A 24,409-nucleotide genomic window follows, 5' to 3' on the forward strand; every position below is an offset into this window, starting at 1 on the left:
TTCACAGATCCTCATGAAACTTGATGTGTAAATAGGCTCTTCCATTTTGCTGGGCAGCTGATTTGTATGCCCAAAGGAATGTGAGCATGGGTTGTTGTCTGGTTGGATGGATGTGTAAAAATCCTGTGCGTCTGTGCTCCTGCAGGTAGAACAATTTGCTGGATGAGGATGACAAATATAAGCCTGACTTGATTTTCACACACACACACACACACACACACACCCCTATCAAAAACAGCAATTGAGAAATTATTCAAGTTGAAGCGTATATCTAAAATATTATAAGCACCTGACTACACTTTTAGTTGTTACTATAACAGTTATCAAAGACAAAATGAATTCTAACTTTTATTTGTCTAGTCATTATGTTTGTGGAGCTGATTCTGAATTTTGATTGTGATCTCTGTACTAAAAACGGATACAAATTTAAACAAACTTCTCAACCCATTCACACATTACATGCTGCTTGCTTTTGTATGTTTATTTCCGTTTGTACCAGTTTCCAATGTGATCCACTTTAAACAGTAATTGCTACCTGTGTTTAAAAATGTATGAGCTAAAATTAGATAACACTTGAAGGACAGAAGCGCAGTGACTCAGTAATGCTACTTTCATTGTAAGGAAGTGTTAGTTGGACCATTTTGTTCTCCTTTTTTAAATTAGTTAAATTATTTATTTATTTATCATATTTTTATACCGCCCAAAATTGCATCTCTGGGCGGTTTACAACAAAAAATAACAGTTTTATTTGTTCAAATAAATAACAGAGAAATTAAATATTGGCTAAAAAATGACAACAAAAAGTTAAAACATTACAACAATTTAAAACAATATTTTAAAACTATGTTAAATCTATTAAAATGGTATTTAATTAAAAGCCTGGGTGAACTGATGTGTCTTAAAAAAATTTTTTTTAATTGTCAGAGATGAGGAGGCTTATTTCAGCAGGGAGCATGTTCCAAAGCTTGGGGCAGCAGAGGAGAAGGCCCGTCCCTGAGTAGCCACCAGACAGACCTCTCCTGATGATCTCAGTGGGCGGTGGGGTTCATGAAGAAGATGGTCTCTTAAATACCCAGGGCCCAAGACATTTAGGGCTTTATAGGTTATAACCAGCACCTTGTATTTTGCCGAGAAACTTGTTGGCAGCCAGTGTAGCTCTTTCAATACAGGAGTAATATTGTCTCTCCGAGATGACTCAGAGACCAACCTGGCGGCCGCATTATACTACATACAAAGGCAGCCCCACATAGAGTGCATTGCAGTAATCCAGAGATTAAGTTAGAACATATGAACAGCCCTGCTGAATCAGGCCCAAGGCCCATCTAGTCCAGCATCCGGTCTCACAGTGACCCACCAGATGCCACTGGAAGCCACAGGCAGGAGTTGAGGGCTGCTGTTACTCCCCTGCAACTGGTACTCAGAAGCATCCTGCCTTTGAGGCTGGAGGTGGCCTTTAGCCCTCCAGCTAGTAGGCGATGACCTCTCCTCCATGAAGTTATCCAAACCCTTCTTAAAGCCTTCCAGGTTGTTGGCTGTCACCACATCTCGTCACAGAGAATTCCACAAGTTGATTATGCATTGTGTGAAAAAGTACTTCCGTTTGTTGGTCCTAGATTTCCTGGCAATCAATTTCATGGGATGACCCCTGGTTCTAGTGTTATGGGAAAGGGAGAAGAATTTCTCTCTACCCACTTTCTCCACACCATGCATGATTTTATAGACCTCTATCATGTCTCCCTGCAGTCGTATTTTTTCTAAAATAAGTTACTTAAATATCTGCTTGTGACACAGGAATGTTTTCGGGTTTGTGACAAAGAAAGAGCTGTGTGGATTAAGCAAGAATACTGTAATATAGGTGTGGCCCCGCCAGTATATAATTATTAGTGTAAAGTATTTTTTAATCTCTGCTTTGTCGCCATCTCAAGAGATATTGGAAATTGGTGGTACATCTTAGCTGTAGAAGAAATGGAGACAGAGTAGCATAAATGTGTGTGTGCTTTTTAAACTTCCTGCACAAACGTATGTCTAATTTTAGCAAGCACCTATAAAGTTGCTATTTATTTGTTTAGCTAGCACATTTTCATACCGCCCAAAACTTAGCCTCTAGGCGGTTTACAACAAGGTTTACAACATTTCCATTAATGGAGCGTATATTTCGCCTTTTCGCTCTGTGGTCGCCAGGCGTCAGCAACGACTCGACGGCAAACTTTAAAGAAGCAAAACAGTGGAGCGCACAGAGAGCAACATTGCGACTATCGTTGGCTGGAGCTTGCTCCAGGGTTTGCCCGTGCGCATGCGTCGAGTGCCTTTCCCGTGGCGTGGTCCAGAGCTTGCGAATGCGAACGAGATTGGGGCGGAGCGCCTCCTGGAAAACGCTTCGAGTTCGTTTTAGAAACTGTTGCTAGGGCGGGCAGAGCCTTCCTTCATTGGCTAGCGTGCGGCGCATGCGCGAGAGCTGTGGCGAGGCCGGCGGTCGGGGGCGGGGGAGGGAATCAGGAAGCGGTGTGGTGGTGAGTGGTAGTGGGGAGAATTCCTGCAGGGAAGGTTTCAAATCGTTTCTGCCCTTTACTCGACTTTTCTCGGGATGGATGCCCGAGCGCGTGCGAAGCGCTATGAAAAGCTGGACTTCCTGGGCGAAGGGCAGGTAAGAAGGGCCTGGACTGTGTATACAAGTTGCAGGGTGAACTGGCGCAGAAACGTCTGCCATTCTCACGATACTTTTTCGCCCCATGGCTGCTTGGGACTGTGCGGTTCGCCTCGCCTGCCTTCTGTCTGTGGGCTAAGAATGTGCACAATGTCTTTGCAAACAGGGCCCCTTCCTTCTGCTTTTACCCACTCACGTTTGGTAAAGTAAAGGTAAAGTGTGCCGTGGTGTCGACTGACTCCTGGCGACCACAGAACCCTGTGGTTTTCTTTCGTAGAATACAGGAGGGGTTTCCCATTGCCTCCTCCCGCACAGTATGAGATGATGCCTTTCAGCATCTGGGAAACATACCAGCGTGGATTTGAACCGGCAACCTCTGGCTTGCTAATCAAGTCATTTCCCCGCTGTGTGATTACTAGTTCTTTAGCTTGCTGTCATCTTCTCTTCTTTCCCTTTAAAAGTCCCCTGACTTCTTAAAATGCAGCTGTGGCTAAGACTGCAATCCCATGCGTCCTTACTCCCAGATCTGTCCTGTGTACATCGGAACAGGCTTTAAGAGGTTGAACTGTTAACCAGGATCTTCTTAGGCCCATTTACATGTTGTATTCAACACTCATGAAGCAAGTGTACAGTGTACACAAGTACAGTCAGTCACATGTTATGCTGAATGCAGGTACAGAAGTACACTTCCTATATGTACTGTGCATTTGAAGGACCTGTATCCAGGTTCATTTTTAAAATGAACACAGGTTCAGTCATTCAAACTAATATGTAAATACATCTGTACACTCATACAACATGACATCTGAATCGGGCTCCCGATTCAAATATTGCCTCACTAGCTGGCTTTAAGTAAGGCCCTTTGCAAGGATGGAGATAGCAATGCAGAAACTTAAGTTTGTAGTACACTGCCCTGGGCTCCTTGGAGGAAGAGCAGGATATAAAATTTATTTATTTTTATTATTTATTTATTTTTTACATTTATATCCCACTCTTCCTTCAGGGAGCCCAGAGCAGTGTACTACATACTTGAGTTTCTCTTTCACAATAACCCTGTGAAGTTGGTTAGGCTGAGAGAGAAGTGACTGGCCCAGAGTCACCCAGCTAGTTTCATGGCTGAATGGGGATTTGAACTCGGGTCTTCCTGGTCCTAGTCCCGCACTCTAACCACTACACCACACTGGCTCTCTATTAAAATGTAATAATGAATAAATAATGCTGTCCTACCATATAGACTTGCAATATAGCATACAGGGTTGCAATAATATAATATATGTCATACATTTTAAATGCTAAGGAGTACTATAATGTTATTCATTTCTGTCAAGCCCTTCTGTATGCAGAGATATGAAAATATGCCTGGCTGCATTTTCAGAATTGTCATAATAGATGGAAGAAAGAGGTTGGAAAAAGAAGCCCCCCCCCCCCCCCGCTATTTGAAGGCTGTTCGTTGGAGGGATTATTGTTTATGTGCTAAGCTCAGTTTTTCTTCAGGTGAACAGGCTTTTTATGGTATTTCAAAAACCTGAAACATTGGTTTCACTAGAGGAAACACTAGATTAAAATAAATTTGTACCATGGAAAGTTGCTCAAACTGTTTGAACAACTGCTGTCTTCAGCCTCCAGCTGTGGTTGGACTTTATCATTTTTTTAAATGCAGCACACAGTAATTTTAGATTCTCTATTACCTACTTATTAACAGAGTAATTAGTTGCCTGACTGCTCAAAAATTTGTAATTCGGATGCTATTTCAGGCTATATGGTCTGACCTGCTCTTGCTTATCCAGAAGGCTTTGGACAAAAGCTGGAGAATGAGCAGCAAAAGGATCTGTTAAAATATTACCATGTAGAACATACTACAAATGCTAAAACATGCTAAAAAGGGTATTGCAAAACCGGATATTGCAAATTGCACCTTAAGTTTCCAGTGTCCTCTCATTCAGAAGGAAACTGTCATGTAACTCCGCCCCTGGCATTTCTTACTGATCAGAGAAGCTGGAAGCACCTCGCAATACACTGACTTTTCTTCTACATAGAAAGCACTTCCATCTAGGAAAGGTGCATTGTTACATGCAGCAATCTCACCAATATGTGCTTCATTGCATATGGTAATGTTTGAAACAGCAACTTGGCAAATGTACTTTATCTCTGTACAAAAGTATCATTTGATTTTCTTTGGTTGGTATTACTGACTAGCTCATAGAACAGACAAATAAGGAATGACCAAAACTTCTTGAGGTGAAACTGCTGTTTAAAATCTAATGTGTTGATTACTTTATTGTTCCCTGCCCTAGAAATATTTTATAGAAAAGCAAGTTAAAAATTTTGTAAATGGAACTGAACTGAATTGTAGCAATGTTATAGCACTAGAAAACTATACTTTTTAACATGAAGTTTTTTTCTTTAGTTTGCTACTGTTTATAAAGCAAGAGATAAGAACACAAATCAAATTGTTGCTATTAAAAAGGTGAGTACATTAGTCTGATTCAGTGCTGATGACATAATTTGCCAACCATAGTTTAGAACCCAAACTATAGTTTTCAAGCAGTCAGGTAAACCATGGTTTAGGGACATTTTTCTTTCATTTTCTGTCCCCTCAGCACTCCTGTCACTAGGAGTAGTGGGCTCTGGAGGTGGAGCAGTGGTCATAACTGTAGCTTGTCAATTCAGGCATTAAGTCAAATCATCGTTTACAAGCCCACTTCAAACCCTTGCTCTGATTTTGAAGTTGTGGTGGGTCACAAAATATTGTGGCCAAGTCATATTTAAGCATGGTATTTGAATTCAGCAAATTGTTCACTCTTTTACTAACATAGTATTTGGCTACTAATTTGTATTATCTTGAAACTCCAGAGCCATGGTTTTCATATTGTATTCTCAGAAACCCTAACTTCAAGAATTTCCGCCAAAATTGTTTGTTCGTTTTACTAATCTTCCCCTGCAGTGTTCAGGTGCAAGAGAGTGTGGGATATGCACTAGGTTACATGATCAGATCTAGTGATGCCCAGCAAGCCTGGCCAGTGCCACATGTAAACTGGGTGTGCACCCTGGAACCTCTCCCAGAATCTTCCATAATGCACTGTGGTTCTGTGGCAGAGGTAAAAGAGGCCTCTTGGCAGAACAGTGCATGTGAAATGGTTTCCTAAAGATGAAAAGCTTGAAAGCCACTGCAACAGAGATGGTATATTTTGTGGTTCTTTTATGATGAGAAATAAGAATTTAAGCAGATTCAAGGCAAATCTTGTCACACTCCATAGCTGTACTGAATATCATATGTTAGTTTTCAAAAGATGTTGAGGAGTTGTCGCACTGGGTAACTGAAACGAGAACATCTTGGGCTCAGCAACATGACGACAATATACTAATCCTGTACATAGTTGGACCTCAGCTTGTAATCACATTGCAAAACCCCAAATTCAAGTATACGCTGATGGGATCCGAGCTGTCGGTGACGGACCAGGAGAGGGATCTTGGGGTTGTGGTGGACAGCTCGTTGAAAGTGTCGACTCAATGTGCGGCAGCTGTGAAAAAGGCAAATTCCATGCTAGGGATCATTAGAAAGGGGATTGAAAATAAAACGGCTAACATTATAATGCCCTTATACAAAACTATGGTGCGACCACACTTGGAGTATTGCATATTCTGGTCACCACATCTTAAAAAGGACATTGTTGAACTGGAGAAGGTACAGAAGAGGGCAACCAAGAAGATCAGGGGCCTAGAGCACCTTTCTTATGAGGCAAGACTACAACACCTGGGGCTTTTTAGTTTAGAAAAAAGACGTCTGCAGGGAGACATGATAGAGGTCTATAAAATCATGCATGGCATGGAGAAAGCGGAGAGAGAGAGAGAGATTCTTTTCTCTCTCACACAACACTAGAACCAGGGGTCACTCCATGAAATTGATTGCCAGGAGGTCTAGGACCAACAAATGGAAGTACTTTTTCACACAACGCGTGATCCACTTGTGGAACTCTCTGCCACAGGATGTGGTGACAGCCAACAACCTGGATGGCTTTAAGAGGGGTTTGGATGACTTCATGGAGGAGAGGTCTATCAATGGCTACTAGTCAGAGGGCTCTGGGCCACCTCCAGCCTCAAGGGCAGGGTGCCTCTGAGTACCAGTTGCAGGGGAGTAATGGCAGGAGAGAGGGCACGCCCTCAACTCCTTTCTGTGGCTTCCAGCAGCATCTGGTGGGCCACTGTGTGAAACAGGATGCTGGACTAGATGGGCCATGGGCCTGATCCAGCAGGGCTGTTCTTATGTTCTTATGCTTTTCTGCATACTGTGTTCATTCTGTGGAGTATTTACAGAATTTCATATTACAATGTATTGGCCATGCCCATGTAATTGTGCACAGCTTTTGTAGATCCAAGACCTATTTAAAGTAAAATAAGGTTACATCCCTAAACACACTTAATTGAGCGTAAAGTTTATTGCATTTCCAAGTGAGTATGCATAGGTTTGGGCTGTAAGTTTATTTAGATTCTTATGGAACAGTATGGCTTGCATTTGGTAATAAACAGATTGTCTTAATAAAAACAATACTCTGTTTTAGATTAAACTTGGACATAGATCAGAAGCTAAAGATGGTAAGTACTTGAAATCCTCAAATGTGGAACTAATTATTTTACAAACTCTAGAATCCTGGTACTATACTGGTAAAATGGTGGCGTTATAGCAGGCCTGCTCAACTTTGGCCCCCTCAGCTGTTTTTAAACATCAACTCCCATAATCCCCAGCCACAGTGGCCTATAGCCAGGGGTTATGGGAACTGCAGGCCAACATCTGTAGAAGGGCCAAGGTTGAGCAGCCCTGTGTTACAGGAACTGGATGGAAGAGAGATAAGTTCAGATTAATTCTGTTTCTTTGGTGATATAGGTAAATAATGTTATGCTTTTTCTTTGTGGAGGTGTTTTTGAATCTTTTTGATCTTAGACATCGTTTTAAGTGGAATGTAATTTTTTTAATGCAGATGTTTCATTTAATACTTCAGGGCCACGTCCTACAGAATTACTCTATTTCCCTAAATCCAAGACTAGGGTTTTTCTAAGTTTTTTTATATTGGAAATCAGGAGGTCATCTGAAATGCAAAAGCCCATTACTTTTGAGTAAATGCAGGTATAACCTGTCCTGTACCTAACCTCTACTTTTAAAGGGGGTCATTTTAAATTCAGGGTTGTCTTCGATTTGGGTAGATAAGGGTAAGCAAGCTTAAACTCTTTGAAAGCACTGAGCTTAAACATGCTTAGCTCTTATTTTGGATTTTGGCTTATGTTTTAAGAGGTTCAAGAGGCTTTGGAAATTTTTGTGTATTATTGATTCGCTTTGTTCCTCTTTTTCATAGACTATGCTTTATAACAATTTCTAAACTATCTTGGTGCTCTAGCCAAAATAGGCTTTCTTGCCCTTTGATTATTGAGGCAAGAAAGATGTATTTTATGTCTGCTGCTTTTATCTGTTATTTCTGCTGCTACTTTCCTCCACTAGGGGGAGAGCTGGTCTTGTGGTAGCAAGCATGACTTGTCCCGTAGCTAAGCAGGGTCTGCCCTGGTTGCATATGAATGGGAGACTACATGTGTGAGCATTGTAAGATATTCCCCTTAGGGGATGGAGCCACTCTGGGGAGAGCAGAAAGTTCCAAGTTCCCTCCCTTGCATCTCCAAGATAGGGCTGAAAGAGACTCCTGCCTGCAACCTTGGAGAAGCAACTGTCAGTCTGTGTAGACCAGGCCTGCTCAACTTCAGCCCTCCTGCAGATGATGGCCTACAACTCCCATAATATCTGGCTATTGAGGATTATGGGAGTTGTAGTCCAAAAACAGCTGGGGGGGCTCAGTTGAGCAGGCCTGGTGTAGACAGTACTGAGCTAGGTGGACCAATGGTCTGACTCTGTATATGGCAGCTTCCCATGTTCCATTGTGTAGAAATACTGAAATTTTGGCAAAGTGTTCTATCTCAGGACATCTGCAAAGAGATATTGACCTTTGAACACTAGCGTTCTTACTGTTTTCCTCCCTCAGAATTGATGGCATTGGAAGTACAGTGGCCTGGACTACTTTTCTTGCCTAGAACCTGTGAAGCTTAGCTTGAGTCTAATCAGAAACTTTGAAAAGTCTGTTCTTGTTACAAACGTTTATATACAACAGAGCTTTTTCAACATGAAGAAGCTGCCTTACACAGAGTTGGACCACTGGTCCATCTAGCTCAAGACTGTACTCTGATTGGCAGCAACTCTCCAAGATCTCAAGCAGAGGTCTTTCCCAGCCCTGCCACCCTCTTTCTTAACCAGAGATGGCAGGGACTGAACTGAGCATCTTTGTCTGCTCTACAACTGAGCTACTGCCACTCTCAAAAAGAATTTTCCAAGGTACAGGGATCTGCTTGCCTTGGCCAGGTGGACTTTGAAATCAGGGGGACTTCTGAACCCATAACTTCATAGGCATGAAGCTAGAAAGAGTATATAGCATAAGCCACTGAGATAAAGACCCTTGCTGACCCTTATCCAGGGTGACTTTGGGACCTTTAAGATGCCACAAAACTACTTGTCTTTTGAGAAATGATTTGATTTTGTTGTTTCATATTTCCTTTCAATCCAGGTATTAACAGAACAGCCCTTAGGGAAATAAAACTATTACAAGAGCTTAGCCATCCAAATATTATTGGGGTGAGTATGAAGTGCTGTTTGAAGGGAATATTGTTCTGTTATCCTCTGTGCACTTATGTATGCAACTGGCTAAAAACTGCTGTTTTTGTAAGAGTAGCCTTAGATCAGGGGTGTCAAACTACCAGCCTGTGGTCCGGATGAGGTCTGTGGAGGTCAACTGACTGGCCCGCATGAGGCCAGGATGAGTGCCTCCGCTTTTCTCTCACCCTCATCACCACCACCACCCCCCACCGCTGCAGGAGATGCAACACATACTTATTTCTATTCGACCGGCAGGCTTCCTTCTCTCCCCGCCCCCGTCACCTCCACCAGTGCTGCTATTTCTCTTTTCCAAACACCCCGTGCGTGGCATGAAGCCGTGAGTTTTCTCCCCCTCTGCCTCTCTCCTTCCCTACTCCTCCTTCAGGCTTTTCAGTGTACGAAGCTATCCCAGAAGAGGGAGACCCAGAGATAAAAAGTGGGGAGGGGGAGGAAGAAGAAGAAAGAAAATAGGGTGAGTGGAGGGTAAGGGAGGAGAAAAAGAGGTTCTGCTTTTCTTGGGGCATGATGATGCTTTGCAATTATTGATCTGATTGAGTGCTAAAAACCTGTTGAGAATATTAACCTTTAAAATACGATGGTTATGTTCAGAATTTCTTTTGAAAATAAAATAAATTTTCCCCTGAGATATTCTGGTGTAAAAGTAGTGCATTCAACTAATTTAAATGGCAGGACAAGGGAGGAAGAAAGGAAGAGAATGAGAGAAATGGGGGGAGGAGAAAGAGGAAGAGAGAAGCTATGAGGCGGGTGTGTGGTGACAGAAGTTGGTGCAAGCCTGTGTGCAGCCCTCTGGATTTGCAGCAGAATGAAATCCGGACCACCACCCAATTGAATTTGACACCCCTGCCTTAGTCTCTTCTTTTTAAATGAGCAAATAATGATCCATTTAAGAAGAGTTAGGCTTACAGGATATGGAATGATAACTTAGGAAAAGCCACTGAAATATTTAGCTCAATCTGTATGTTAGCCAAATGTGGGAACTGCTTCTTCTCATTCATTCCAGTATTTATTTATTTGTTTAAAATATTTGTATCCTGCCCTCCAGTTCAATACTGCTTGGGGCAGCTCACAATAAAACAGTTGAAACAATAAAAACAGTGCAGTACTGTATACAGGTAAAAACAAAACAGTAAAACAAAACACTAAGTATAAAATTAAGGTTTATTTAATGTCTATATGTTAGAAGTTCATGGAGAGAATGAATAACATGGTACCTTCTGAAATGAATACTGTCGTCCTGGATAACAGCATAAGAAGGAACCACATAACTTTCCAAAATCAATGTGATTTTGACATACTTGGGTTACCAGAGCAGTGTGGGGGGAAAGGCAAAGGAGAAGCATTCAGCTCCAGCAACATGTAGATTGCCCCTTAGCTTCAGCTGCCTTCTGATGAAATCTTGACTTGCAATAGAATGAGTCCAGACATTGCATCAAACCATGACTTGTACAAACCATGGTTGGAGCTGCTGTGCTTTCCTTTTCTGTCTGCTCTTCCATCCTGTGCCTCCAGTACAAAGGCTTTTGAAAGCTAGAACAACAGATATAACTAGTCTTGGAGGAAACTGATTATCTAGACCCATTTCAAACTGGTTTTCGGGTGGGCTACGCGGTGGAGACTGCCTTGGTTGGCCTGACGGATGATCTCCAATTGGGAATTGACAGATGAAGTGTGACTCCATTGGTCCTTTTGGATCTCTCGGCAGCTTTCAGTACTATCGACCATAGTATCCTTCTGGAATGTCTGAGGGTGTTGGGGGTGGGAGGCACTGTTTTACAGTGGTTCCGCTCCTACCTCTCAGACAGATTCCAGATGGTGTTGATTGGAGACTGTTGCTCTTCGAGATCTGAGCTTAAGTATGGTGTTCCTCAAGGCTCTTTACTTTCTCTAGTGCTTTTTAACATCTACTTTAAACTGCTGGGAAATCATCGGGATTTGGAGCTGGGTGTTACCAGTACGCTGATGACACCCAGATCTACTTCTCCATGCCAACTTCTTCAGGAGCTGGCATATCCTCTCTAAATGCCTGCCTGGAAGCAGTCATGGGCTGGATGAGGGAGAATAAACTGAAGCTGAATCCAGATAAGACAGAGGTACTTTTTGTGTGGGGTCAGAACTCCAGAGACAATCTTGATCTACCTGTTCTAAATGGGGTCACACTTCCCCAAAAGGAACAGGTTCGCAGTCTGGGAGTACTTCTGGATCCACACCTCTCCTTGATTTCTCAGGAGTTACACTGGTTGCCAATAGGTTTCCGGGTAAAATACAAAGTGCTAGTTGTAACTTACGAAGCCCTAAACAGCTTAGGCCCTGGGTATTTAAGAAAGCATCTTCTTTACTATGAGCCACACCGCCCATTGAGGTCATCTGAAGAGGTCCGTCTCCAGTTACCACCAACTCGTCTGGTGGCTACACAGAGACGAGCCTTCTCGGTCGCTGGCCCGAGATTGTGGAATGCGCTCCCTGCTGGGTTATGAGCCTCCCCATCTCTGGCAGTTTTTAAAAAACACCTGAAAACCCATCTTTTCACCCAAGCTTTCCCAGCTTTATAAAATTGTCTGTTTTTAATTTTATGGCTGTATTTAAATTGTTGCATTGTTTTAACTTTTATATGTGTTGTAATTGTTTTTATGTTAACCGCCCAGAGACAAAAGTTTATACACACACACACACACACACACACACACACACACACAAACACACAAACTATGGCCTGTTAATTCAGACATCACTCCAAACCATAGTAAAGGTTCTTTAGCCCTAACTTGGTGCGATGCTGAATTTAGTCTAGTAGATAATCAAGGCATTCTATATCAGATTTGAAACCTATATTAAGAAACAATAACATGTTAATTTTTTTTTAATGTGTTCCAGCTTCTTGATGCATTTGGACACAAATCCAACATTAGTTTAGTGTTTGATTTTATGGAAACAGATTTAGAGGTAAGACTGCTTATACCATGAACTGTTCACTTCCTTGAAATCTATCTTTTTCCAGGTGTGAATATTTGGCTAATACTAAGTGCTCCCCCCGCCCCAGTTATTGAACCCAAAGGTCATGGGGAAAGTCATGAGAGAGTTGAAGAGAGGACATCGGGATGGCACTTCTCAAATCTGGAGCCACTAGCTCCCACATAAAGGACTTGGATAATATTTTCTTTCTTTCTTTGATCTATATACACCCTCCCTAAAGTGGCTCAGGGCAGTTTGCATTAAAATAATTTTAAAAAAACCCCACAATAAAACAATAAAAATAAAATAAAAATATTTAAATCAGATCAAAACTAGTTATCATGAAAAGCCAGGCTAGAAGGATGGGTCTTTAAGGCGCTCTTGAAGGCCTCAAAATAATATAATCCTCTCATGACCATGGGGACATTAAGTAGGATAATTGATACATGCATGAATAACTTGTATAGTGGGTTTTTTGCAGCTGCAAAAGGAAATGGGTGTACAGTCAAAGCTTTCAATAGCTGTAACTGAAGTTAATGGATGCTTTATTAGGAATGGCAAGTAATTATTATTAAATGTGTTATATATCTTTCTTTATATAGCAAAAGAGATTAAACAAGAAGATTCCCTGTCCCAAAGGGATTCACAACCCAAAACAAAACATAAGGGAGACGAAAACACCAGCAACAGCCACCGGAGAAGTGCTCTGCTGGCTTGAATAGGGCTAGTTGCTCTCCCCTTGCTAAATTTAAAGAGCCACCATGTGAAAAGGTGCCTTTTGAGCACCTTTGTTTTGTGTTTTCACTTTTTGCCTGTGAAAGTACTCGAAAAAATTGCCACCAAAGTCTGTTGGAAGGCCCAATTCCCCATGCTTTTCCAATGGGAGAGTTGTTTGCATTTTCTAGGGGGTTGTTTGTTTATTTACATTTCTAGCCCACCCTAAAAGTTAGGATTTTTCTGGTAGCATGGGCAGGGTGTGGAACCTACCTGCCAAACAGCATGTTTCTGACTTTCACGGTTTGTTCTGAGAATTTCATGTCAGTGAGTGAAGCCCAAGCAGCTTGCCAGCTATATATCTATACACACGTGCATACACACTTCCTTGTGTTGGTGTCCTGGCCTGTGCTTTTTCCCCAAGGAGGAGAGCTGGTCTTGTGGTAGCAAGCATGACTTGTCCCCTTAGCTAAGCAGGGTCTGCCCCGGTTGCATATGAATGGGAGACTAGAAGTGTAAGCACTGTAAGATATTCCCCTTATGGGATGGAGCTGCTCTAGGAAGAGCATCTAGGTTTCAGGTTCTCTCCCTGTCATCTCCAAGATAGGGCTGAGAGAGATTTCTGCCAGCAATCTTGGAGAAGCTGCTTTCAGTCTGTGTAGACAATACTGAGCCGGATGGACCAATGGTCTGACTCAGTATATGGCAGCTTCCTATGTTCCTATGTCCATGGTGCTTTACAGAATAATATGTTTCCCATGGTGAATATGCCTGAAAATATGGGCATCAGCAATCACTCTATAAGCCCTTATAAGAAGATTGGATAAAATATGTTGACTTATCCAAAGCACTCTAGAGAAAGTTTAAGGTTTTGTTCTTTCTTATTGGAAACTACATGTTTCAGGATGAGCATGTTGATTTAATTTGTTTTAAAGAAAACCTTTTGCTTTACCATAAAAATGTGTTATTGTGTTAACAGGTTATAATTAAGGACACTAGCCTTGTTTTGACACCCTCTCACATCAAAGCATACATGTTGATGACACTTCAGGGTTTAGAATATTTACATGAACACTGGATTCTTCATAGGGTAAGTAAATCTAGACACACAGTGAATGGTCCCTGAGCAAATAAGAAATTGCTCATATTAAGTGATGTTGATCCATGTCAGTGTCCCAAACCTAGTCTTCAGATGTTTTTGATTTTTAAAAAAGGCTGCTTGTGAAACTGAAATTGCTAATAGATGTACTGTAGAACAAGATACAATAGAGATATTTAAATTTAAAACATGCTGGTTGTTCTTGTACAAGGTGGTAGTAATCCCAAAGCAATCTAACCTTGTAATCAGTTTGTAACTGATTGTTTTGGTTGTCTTAATTTTTGAGTGAGCTAATGACTGTAGTAGGATCTTTCTGAAGGGTAAAACCAATGTCCCCCAAAACAGACTGAGTATAATTGCATTACATCACCTTGACTATCCAGCATGTTTGAGTAGCCCACTCCCATAGTAACCAGTAATAACGTCCGTGTGACTGCCTGCAATGGTAGGAAAAACATCATGCATTGCCATTACGTGTGGTACATAACATTGTGGTGGTTCTAAGCTCTTATCTGCTAGCAGAGCAAGTCCTGAGGCCCTGGTCCTGAAAAACTGCTTTCTAATTTCAGAGGCACAAATAGGTATGAAGAACATTGTCTGACTTAAACTGGTAATTGTAGTTTCTACCTGGCATCTCAGTCCTTTGCGTATTTACTTACTCGTTCCATTGCTTTAAGTGAAACCTATTTCTGACGATGAGTAGTTTTATGATCCTATAAATCATTTTCTTTAACACAAGTCAATATTTACACTCACTTGTGGCATATTTCTCTCTCTGTCTGTCTTTTCTCCTCTTAAGGATCTTAAGCCAAACAACTTATTGCTAGATGAAAGTGGAGTTTTAAAACTGGCTGACTTTGGTTTGGCAAAATCTTTTGGAAGTCCCAATAGAGTTTACACACACCAAGTAGTAACAAGGTAAGAGAGAGGAGCCTAGCAGTCTCAGCTACTTGCCCAAGTGCTAATGTAGGTGGTGGTAGCAAAACAAATACAGGTGGCCCTCATTATCCGTGGGGGCTCTGTTCTTGGCTACAATCGTGGTTAATGAGACCTTGAGTGAATGGGAATTGGAGGTGGGGGGGTAGATTAAAAAGTTTTTTTTAAGCTTTTAAAAGTGCAAATACCGTAATTTATGGACCATAAGACGCTACGGACTATATGACGCACCTTAAATTTAATCCAGTTTTTGAGAGTTTTCCTTCTCTGAGCTTTCCCTATGAGTTTTCCTTCTCTGAGCTTTCCTTCTGAGCTTTCCTTCTTTGAGCTTTCCTTCTCCCCTCGCCTCCATCTCCCCTCCAAGCCCTCCCACCGCGCCCCGCTCTGTCCTCTCGCTTTCATTCTCTTGCGGGGTGAGCAGCAGCGAGCCCACATTGATGACCCGCGGCGGCGGCAGCCGCTGGTTGTTGTTCATCGTGGTCACCGGCGGGCAGCAGCCTCCCTCACTGCAGAAGCACCGGAGCGGCAACCGGAGGGAGCCTGGGGAAGGGGGCGGCAGGCGGGCTGACTAGGATGCTCCCAGCAGGCCCCAGCGAGAGAAGAAGGGAGGTGGGAAGCGAATCCTCCCTGCTTGCCCTTCCTCCTCCTCCTCCCCCCCTCGCTTTCCCGACAAGCCCAACTTCCAACTTCTCCCCGGAGTACAAGATGCACCTGAATTTGGGCGGTTATTTTTCAAGGAAAAAAGTGCGTCTTATACTCCATAAAATACGGTAAGAGCAATAACGTACTGTCATGCTCTCCAGGTCTCCAGCTGTTCAGCAGTGCCCCCTCCCAACCCTCAATTCCGCTTATTTTCCATGAAAAATTGTGGCGGGAGAGGCAGTGGTTACAAAAGAGCCACAAAACGGCTCCATTCAGCAAAATGGTGGCCAGAAAATACCTCAGAGATCCTTTCCAGCCTCCCTAAGAACCTCAAATAGGTGAATTTTTACCATTTTTTCAACCTGTATAATGAGGTTGAGTCTCCTTTGCCCAGCTGCAGATACACAAAACCGTGGGTGCCAGGACTGTGGATAACGAGGACCACCTGTATTCTACCAGCTGAGCTCATTTTAATGTCTAGTAACAATTTACCGGGTTAAAATAGATAAAACAGTTTATGGAAATTATACTGTAACCTAAGGTGTATGTATACCTCCTTATAGAAACAGGAATCGAAAGTGTTTTGCTACTTGAGAATAATCTTGTTCAGCACATATGGAAAGGACTTGGTAATGTACAGATAAGACCGCTGTGGTTATATGGCCTTTGCATTACGATGGCTTAACTCGGTCTTGTGGTAATTGAGTTGTTTCCGTGGTCTGACAGTCATTGGACACAACACTGGAGTTTGCTGGCAATAAGCCTGCCTTGTACCAGGCCTGGTTTGCAGTTGCAAGTAGATTATGAGCATGAGGGTAGTCCTAGACGTTACTCACTTAACTCACAGGTGACTTTTGTGTGTCTTTGCAAGCAGAGTGTAAAGATCTGGTGCTTGGCCCTAGGAATAAGAGAGGGTGGGGTTTTTTTTTAACAGTGTAGCCTTGGCTTTTTCTGAGCTTCTATATATGTGGGATGTCTGTCTCCCTAAATTAAACATACTCACTAAGAGGATGACTTGGACAAGGAAGAGATTCCTGGTGCTTCTACATAGTCCAAACAAACACGGTGATCATTGTAATGTATGATCTGAGGGCAGTAGACAGAACTTGGCAAGACATCTAATTTCGCATTAGTTGGCCACTAATAATAAATTCCATACATTTGTATATTATATAATACTCTACAAGAATTTGTGGTTGCTGGAACAGACAGATATGTGGGCTGTCTCACTTCCTGCCCCCTCCCATACAGTGATGTTCCCCGAGAATCTGTTTTTACTCTCCACTGCCGTGTTAGAAGGCCTGCATTTCAGTCAGCCTGACTCCTTTTAGATAGAATAGACTGGATCTGGTCAGGGCAGGTATCTAGCTCAGCAGCAGTGCAGTGGCTGCTGTTTCTCTTCTCCCAGTCGACATATATGGAAGAGGAAGGAAGCCCTGATCGCTTGCTTGGAGTGGTGCTTTTCATTTCATGCAGTGGTCAGCTACTAATTGGGATGTGGCACGTGGCAAACACTTCAGTGATGTGTGACATGAAGGATTTCTCAAGACACTGTCTGTCTGATATTTTGCATTGTTAGTTCTAGGATTCTTTTTGCTGAAATGATTTTAGCAGTGAGCACCATTTTGAACAATTGGTATGAAGGGATGAATTCTGTTCACCTTTTTAAATTCATTCCATCACATCCTTGTCAAGATCCTTGGAGGTACACTGAATGTGTCCTGCACCTCCATAGTAGCCTCCTTAGGAAGACGCCAAGTGCCATATGACACTTCAGCTCCACCACAGTACCCCTGCACACGCAGCGCATTTGTTAGAAAGAAGTTTCCTTCTCCAGTTTCTTTCCGACCACAAACAAGATAGCATCGTGGAAAGTCTGCTCTGGTTTTTCCTTGGAAGGTCTTCCCCCCCTTAAACAAATCTTTGTTACAGGGTGCTGAATTTCAGGATAGTGGCTGTTGATGTAGAGGACTGTGTTCTTACCCTTTCACCTCCCAAAAGGGTCTATGCTATCTATTTGGATCATCTTCGTAGAGGAAAAATAAGGCTAGGTGTAAATCTTTAGACATAATGAAATGCCATTTGTATTGAAGGCATACATCATCAATGAAGGGGGGAAATGTAGCAGGTCTCTGTCTTTTGTTTTTCAGATGGTATCGAGCCCCTGAGCTACTGTTTGGTGCTAGAATGTACGGTGTGGGCGTGGATATGTGGGCAGTGGGCTGCATATTGGCTGAATTGCTGCTAAGGGTAAGGCCTGAGTGGAGTGTGTTTGATTAATCAAAGCTCTGCATTACTACAATTTCCAAAGCCATTGTGTTTGTGTTGCTACAGGTGCCATTTTTGCCAGGAGACTCTGACCTTGATCAGCTCACCAAGATATTTGAAACCCTGGGTACTCCAACAGAGGAGCAATGGCCTGTACGTGTTTTGGTTAACAAACCTCTAATGCAGGGCTGCACAGTCTTGACCCTCCTGCTAGTGCTGGACTACAGCTCCCTTCACCCCTGGCCAGTGTTCCCTCTAACAAGGGTTCCCAGATATTGTTGACTACAACTCTCAGAATCCCCGGCCAAAAGCCATTGCAGCTGGAGATGCTGGGAGTTGTAGTGAACAACATCTGGGAATCTCTATTAGAGGGAAGAGTGCCCCTGACGATTGGCCATTTTGGCTGAGGGTGAATAGAGTCGTTGTCCAACAGCTGGTGGGCTGAAGTTGTGCAGCCCTGCTGGGATGGAAACTGGCAGAAAGAGTTGATGGAAACTGATTTGACTAGAGGTGAATCCTAAATGTGCACTTAACGGATGAGGATGATGGCTTAACTTTTTTAAAAAACTATTCATTCCAGAGCGAATGAATAGTTCTCTGACTTTCTCCTTACTATTTAATTTCCTTCCCCAACAGGGGATGACCAATCTTCCCGACTACGTGACTTTTAAAAGTTTCCCTGGAATGCCGCTTCATCACATCTTCAGTGCTGCTGGGGATGACTTGCTAGAACTGCTGCAGGACTTGTTTACCTTTAATCCTTCTACCAGGGTCACGGCTACTCAGGTAGTTAATTCCTGCTGCTGCCACCATACCCTTGAAATTTGTTGCATGGCTTGTTTGTGTTATAACAGGCTTGTCTATTTATTTATATCTCCCTCCAAGGAGCTCAGAGCAGCCTACAGTGTTATGGTTATCCCCATTTTAAAGGCCAGAGTGCCCACAGAACTTGAACCACCAGCATGATGGGATCAACCCCTGCTAACTTGGCAAAGAGGCACCTTTTAATGTGGTGATTCTCTTTATTTAGCAGGGGGAGAGTAAATGGCCCTATCCACCCCCAGCACAGTACCTCCAGTGACTGTTGCTGGTGTCTATCTTATGTTTCTTTGTAGATTGTGAGCCCTTTGGGGACAGGGATCCATCTTATTTATTTGTTGTTTCTCTGTGTAAACCGCCCTGAGCCATTTTTGGAAGGGCGGTATAGAAATCGAATTAATAATAATAATAGACTCTGGACCAGTCACTTCTCTCTCAGCCTAACCTACTTCACAGGGTTGTTGTGAAAGAGAAACTCAAGTATGCAGTACACTGCTCTGGGCTCCTTGTAGGAAGAGTGGGATATAAATGTAAAAAAAATTAAAATAACAACAACAACAATAATAATAATAATAATAATTATTATTATTATTATTATTTTAGTGCAAAGGAACCACTGGGCTAAGCTAAATGAAGCTGCTGTAATATGTGCTTGACAAGCTGATCCCATTTTGATTTTCTTTAAGCTTGGGATGCCAGTGCATCCCGCTCTCACAGATTAGCACAAGTAGGTTCTACTCCAGCTCCTTTAGACATTTGACATATCTCTCCACTTAGTGAGGAGAGCTGGTCTTGAGACAAAGGTAATGTGTGTCCTCAAGTCGATTTCAACTCCTGGCACCCACAGAGCCCTGTGGTTTTCTTTGGTAGAATACAGGAGGGGTTTACCATTGCCGCCTCCTGCGCAGTATGAGACGATGCCTTTCAGCACCTTCCTGTATCGCTGCTGCCTGATATAGAAGTTTTCCATAGTCTGGGAAACATACCAGCGGGGATTCGAGCCGGCAACCTTCTGCTTGTTAGTCAACCATTTCCCCGCTGCGCTACTTAAGGTGGTGGTCTTGTGGTAGCGAGCATGAATTGTCTCCTTTGCTAAACAAGATCAGCCCTGGTTAGCATTTGGATGAGTAACTACATCTAAGTGATATCTGCTGTAAGATGGGGCTGTAGCTCAGACTGTCTCCTTGCATGCAGAACATCCTAGGTTCAATTCCTGGCATCTCCAGGTAGGGCTGGGAAAGACTTCTGCCTTAAATCTTGGAGGGCTGCTGCCAGTCGGTGTAGACAATACTGAGCTAGATGGACCAATGATCTGATTCAGTTTGAGGCAGCTTCCTGGATTCCTAACATCAGTTTTGTGTCCTGCTGGAGAATGCTTTGCTTGAGTCTTCATTAATGCTGCCAGGGTTATTTTCGTGTTCCCTGCTTCTTTCATACTGCCCTCATAATCTCAAGTGCTAGTAAGCCAAAAACCATTTCTGGTGTTCTCATCTGGTCTTTCAGTTTGTATTCTGGTAGCTGCTTCAGGGTAAGGTAAAATGGACAGCACTGTATGATATGAGATATGCAGATGTCTAGGGATGACTTGAACTTCTGGCCAAACCATGCCACCCAGCTGGAGAGAGAAGAGCTACATAGGAAGCTGCCATATACTGAGTCATTGACCATTGGTCCATCTAGCTCAGTATTGTCTACACAGACTGGCAGCAGTGGCTTCTCCAAGGTTGCAGGCAGGAGTCTCTCTCAGCCCCATCTTGGAGATGCTAGGGAGGAACCTGGAAACCTTCTCCTCTTCCCAGAGCGACTCCATACCCTCAGGGGAATATCCTTCAGTGCTCACACATCTAGTCTCCCATTCATATGCAACCAAGTTGGACCCTGCTTAGCTAAGGAGACAAATTATGCTTGCTACCACAAGACTAGCTACCCTGGCAAGCTGACCAATGCGACCAGCCTTGTTGCCCCAGCAGCAGACCAACGAAGCAGCAGCAGAAGACCAGAAAATAAGCGGGGAGGGGAGAGATGGGAGTCGTGGCTCCATCTCTCTAGCACCAGATCTCTTGTTGGAGGCTGTAGAGAAGATGAGGCGAATGTGTCGGTCAGCACTTAAAAGCCAGGGAGCATGTATGCCCTTGTGGCTTAACAAGGAAGGAGCTGAAACTTGTGCAGAGGAGGAGGAACTGAGTCCCAAGCCAATGGCTCCCATCTGTTTTGAGGCCTGCCATGGGTGGGAAGTCTGTGTGGTAAGTGGTCTGGGTGGCTGTAGCAGAGTGCAGCATCTGTCACCATAGTTTAACACTGCCTGAACCTATGCAGTTGGTTTGGAAGCTCATTACACAGAGAGTTCAAATGGGACTTATTTGCAAGTACAGAGTATTGCAACATGAAAGGACCTATATTTTGAGGTCTTCAGATCTATTTTTTTTTTAAGCCAATTCCTTGTAGAACCTCATGCCCTGTCTGTGGGCTTCTTGGAGGCATCTGGTGTGAAACGGGATGCTGGATTAGATAGGCCTTGGGCCTGATCCAGCAGGGCTGTTCTTATGTTCATATGTAAAGCCACTCAAGCAAAGAGGAGCTTCAGCCCTTCTTCCTCAGCCACCCAGATTGGAGATGTGTTTTAACATGGGATCACTTGTGCCCCTTTATTTCCATGAACTTGTAATTATTCACTGTGGCTGTTCTTTGTGGTCTCCCATTTCTTCTAACTGCTCACTGCATATTTTTCTTGGCATAGACCATAGATACACAGTTTATTCAGCACTTTGGACATCAAAAAATGTATAGCAAGATTAGGATGGTTGCAGCAAACTTGCTTACTGTGCATAGTTAACAAAACTAGTTGTTAACTCTTTTATGAGCACAATAGTGCCAGAGCGGATGACTGGATTGTATTGTATTCCTGATTCTCACACGCCCCTTCTATTCAGTCTTGGAGCATTCTTCTGAATGCTGTCTTTGCAAGCATTTCATCAGATTCACCACAAATGCTTTGTTCTAGTCTTGCATAGCTCAAATAAACCTCTTAGGCATCAACTCTGTGCCAGTCTCAGGTCTGAGGAGGCTCTTGGCAAAGTGCTCTCCAGGGCCCCCTCTTAGACAGATGAGTCCCCCTCACTGCCCCCCTCCCTGTAGTGGTGGTGGCCTGTAGTGGTTTTTCTTGGCTGCTGCCATATTCCTCCACCACCACCTCCAAATGTTCTTGTTGGGGCCATTGTGAGGAACATGGTCCCTTTCCCATTCTTCGGAATCCTTTCCCATTGTGCTGTAAAGGCTTGATGAACTGGTGTGCTTCATTTCTGTGTGTTGTGTGGGAGGTTCCCCATTTTCTAAACTCCAAACAGCACTTTTGTTTTAGGCTGACTGGACTCCTGAACACTTAACGCTCCTAGGGAATGGAGATACTCTGCAGCATTTTATTGTGAGGTCCCCATTTGTACACAATCTGTATCTCTATAAGAAATAGAGCCCAAGGGTCTCTAGACTCATTCTTGCCCTGCCACTCCCTTTTTCTTGCCACCCAACAGGAGTTCACAGATGTTGAGTGACCTAATTTCTAGTTGAAAGGCCATGCCCCAGAGGCAAACGTCAGGTCTACATAGTAGGAAGTGACCCCTAATCCTTCTCCAGTTCCAAAGGGCACAGGAGTCTAAGACGGCCACCGTTCCCAACACCTCTGCAGTGCCCAGCACATGAGCTGCTGCTGTTTCCCCCGGTACCCCCTGCTCCTTCTCACCTGAGCTGATTGGAACAGAAGAACCATGTGGGCAGCTGCAGTGGCTCCTCCTAGGCTCAACTCTTCTGGAACTGTGAGGAGCTGGAGAGGGAGGGTAATAACCAAGGAAGTCTTTCATACTCACTACTATTTGTATACTGCTTTTCAGGGAACAGTTCTCAAAGCGGTTTACACAGAAAAGGGGGGGGGGAAGCCTTTTTATCACCTCTGCCAGAGTAAGAAGCAAGCCTTCTCTTCCCACTCCAGTACCTCTCAATGCTACGAAGTCTTTGGCACACGGCCTGCCATCACTGTCCATCATGCAGCACAGCACGCTCACAGCTGCCCCAGTTAGCTCAGGCTGAAAGGGATGGAGCTGCAGCAGCTCTTGTGCCAAGCACTCCTCGGTGATGAGAGTTGTTGGGGAAGAGGAGGGAGCTCTTGGCTCAGTGGATGAGTGGTGGCTTGTCGAGGGGAAAGCGTCTCTCACTGTGGTAATGTGTGATGAGTGGATTTGCTGTGTTGTGCTGTCCAAACCCTCTGCTCCCCATCCCATGCCACATGATATTCCTGATTAGCACTTTTAAAAGAGTAGATGAATTCAATCAAATGTGAAGTACACATCTTTCTTTCTTTCTTTTTCTTTCTTTCTTTCCCTGTTCTCTAAGGCACTGAAGCACAAGTATTTTAGTAACCGACCAGCACCAACGCCGGGAAGCCAGTTGCCAAGACCAAAATGTCCTGCAGAAGCATTGAAAGAGCAACAAAATCCAGTTCCAAATTTAAAGAGGAAAAGAACAGATGGAAAAGATCAAGGTAACATTGCAATTCTTGGTAGATTTCATTGATTGTTTTTTTAAAAAGCACCATTTTATTACTTGCCCAAAGGTAATGAAACATATAATTTGCAAGTCTGGACAAATTTAAATATTTATGGTTTCCTGCACTGCGCAGGGGGGTTGGGCTAGAAGACTTCCAAGGTACCTTCCAATTCTAAAAATCTATTCTAGTCCATTGAGAAAACTTTGAATTATCTGTTGGAACTGTAGTAAAACTTTGAGAAGCATCAGGTACAATCAATCTTGAATTTAGCTGTGACTTGTTATATTGATGTGCATTGATTTTTTCTCTCTCCCCCTCCCCCCAGGGTTACCAAAAAAATTGGTATTTTGACTATTGTGGAAACATGGATATTGAATATTTCTGCTGCTGAAATATGAACAGACCAAATAATGTGAAACTTCAGATGTCAACTGAACATGAATTAAAACTAAATTTGGAAATGTAAACATGTAAAATGTATGTAGTGTTTCAACTCTAAAACCATGTATTTTTATTGCTGCTTTTTAAAAAGAATAATAAAGTGTAAAATGCTGTTTAATAAGATGCATTAGTTAGGATACAGGCAACTCAGTACATGGGACTGCTGAATGAAATATTGTAGTACAAATGTCCAGAGGGCTGGCAAATTGTAAATAAATCCCAGGTGCAGAGATTAGAAGTCTGTGTACAGATTAGTGTTCATTTCCCCAGTATCTGTCACACCCAGAACAGATGCCAAACTGTGTGTTCATTTGTTTCTTGAATGATCAAACAGTACACTCTATGTGTGTCTTCAGAAGTAGAGAAAATGAGAACTGAACTTGGATCTGGGTTCGAATGTCACCTCAGTCATCTACGGGAGAGAGCTAGCATGGTGTAGTGGTTAGAGTGCTGGACTAGGACTGGGGAGACCAGAGTTCAAATCCCCATTCAGCCATGATACTTGCTGGGTGACTCTGGGCCAGTCACTTCTCTCTCAGACTAACCTACTTCACAGGGTTGTTGTGAAAGAGAAACTTAAGTATGTAGTACACCGCTCTGGGCTCCTTGGAGGAAGAGTGGGCTATAAATGTTGTTGTTGTTATTATTAAT

At 43.1% G+C, this 24,409-nt stretch overlaps 1 protein-coding gene across 3 annotated transcripts; it reads left to right on the forward strand.

The window, feature by feature from the left end:
• Nucleotides 1-2,433: 2,433 nt before the first annotated feature.
• CDK7 (cyclin dependent kinase 7) lies at nucleotides 2,434-23,879 on the forward strand. Of its 3 annotated transcripts, XM_053296404.1 has the most exons (12): nucleotides 2,439-2,644; nucleotides 5,052-5,111; nucleotides 7,204-7,237; nucleotides 9,244-9,311; nucleotides 12,225-12,293; nucleotides 13,996-14,106; nucleotides 14,915-15,033; nucleotides 17,844-17,943; nucleotides 18,028-18,114; nucleotides 18,598-18,747; nucleotides 23,164-23,311; nucleotides 23,643-23,879. In XM_053296404.1, exons 1-12 carry the CDS (start codon nucleotides 2,585-2,587, stop codon nucleotides 23,666-23,668), a joined length of 1,032 nt encoding a protein of 343 aa, XP_053152379.1. In that variant the 5' UTR covers nucleotides 2,439-2,584; the 3' UTR covers nucleotides 23,669-23,879. The 3 variants fall into 3 exon arrangements, with proteins under 3 accessions (XP_053152380.1, XP_053152381.1, XP_053152379.1); XM_053296405.1 differs by lacking the exon at nucleotides 18,028-18,114 and having other exon boundaries at nucleotides 2,434-2,644; XM_053296406.1 differs by lacking the exons at nucleotides 12,225-12,293; nucleotides 13,996-14,106 and having other exon boundaries at nucleotides 2,436-2,644.
• Nucleotides 23,880-24,409: the final 530 nt, after the last annotated feature.

Source organism: Hemicordylus capensis, chromosome 2 (assembly GCF_027244095.1).
Source record: "Hemicordylus capensis ecotype Gifberg chromosome 2, rHemCap1.1.pri, whole genome shotgun sequence".
NCBI classification, from domain to species: Eukaryota; Metazoa; Chordata; class Lepidosauria; order Squamata; family Cordylidae; genus Hemicordylus; species Hemicordylus capensis.

Excerpts from the sequence above, each read along its gene's own strand:
- CDK7 (XM_053296404.1), top strand. The coding sequence starts at position 2,585 with ATGGATGCCCGAGCGCGTGCGAAGCGCTATGAAAAGCTGGACTTCCTG. Across the intron at positions 5,112-7,203 it reads AAATTGTTGCTATTAAAAAG|ATTAAACTTGGACATAGATC; the intron begins GTGAGTACATTA and ends ACTCTGTTTTAG. Across the intron at positions 18,748-23,163 it reads CCAGGGTCACGGCTACTCAG|GCACTGAAGCACAAGTATTT; the intron begins GTAGTTAATTCC and ends CTGTTCTCTAAG.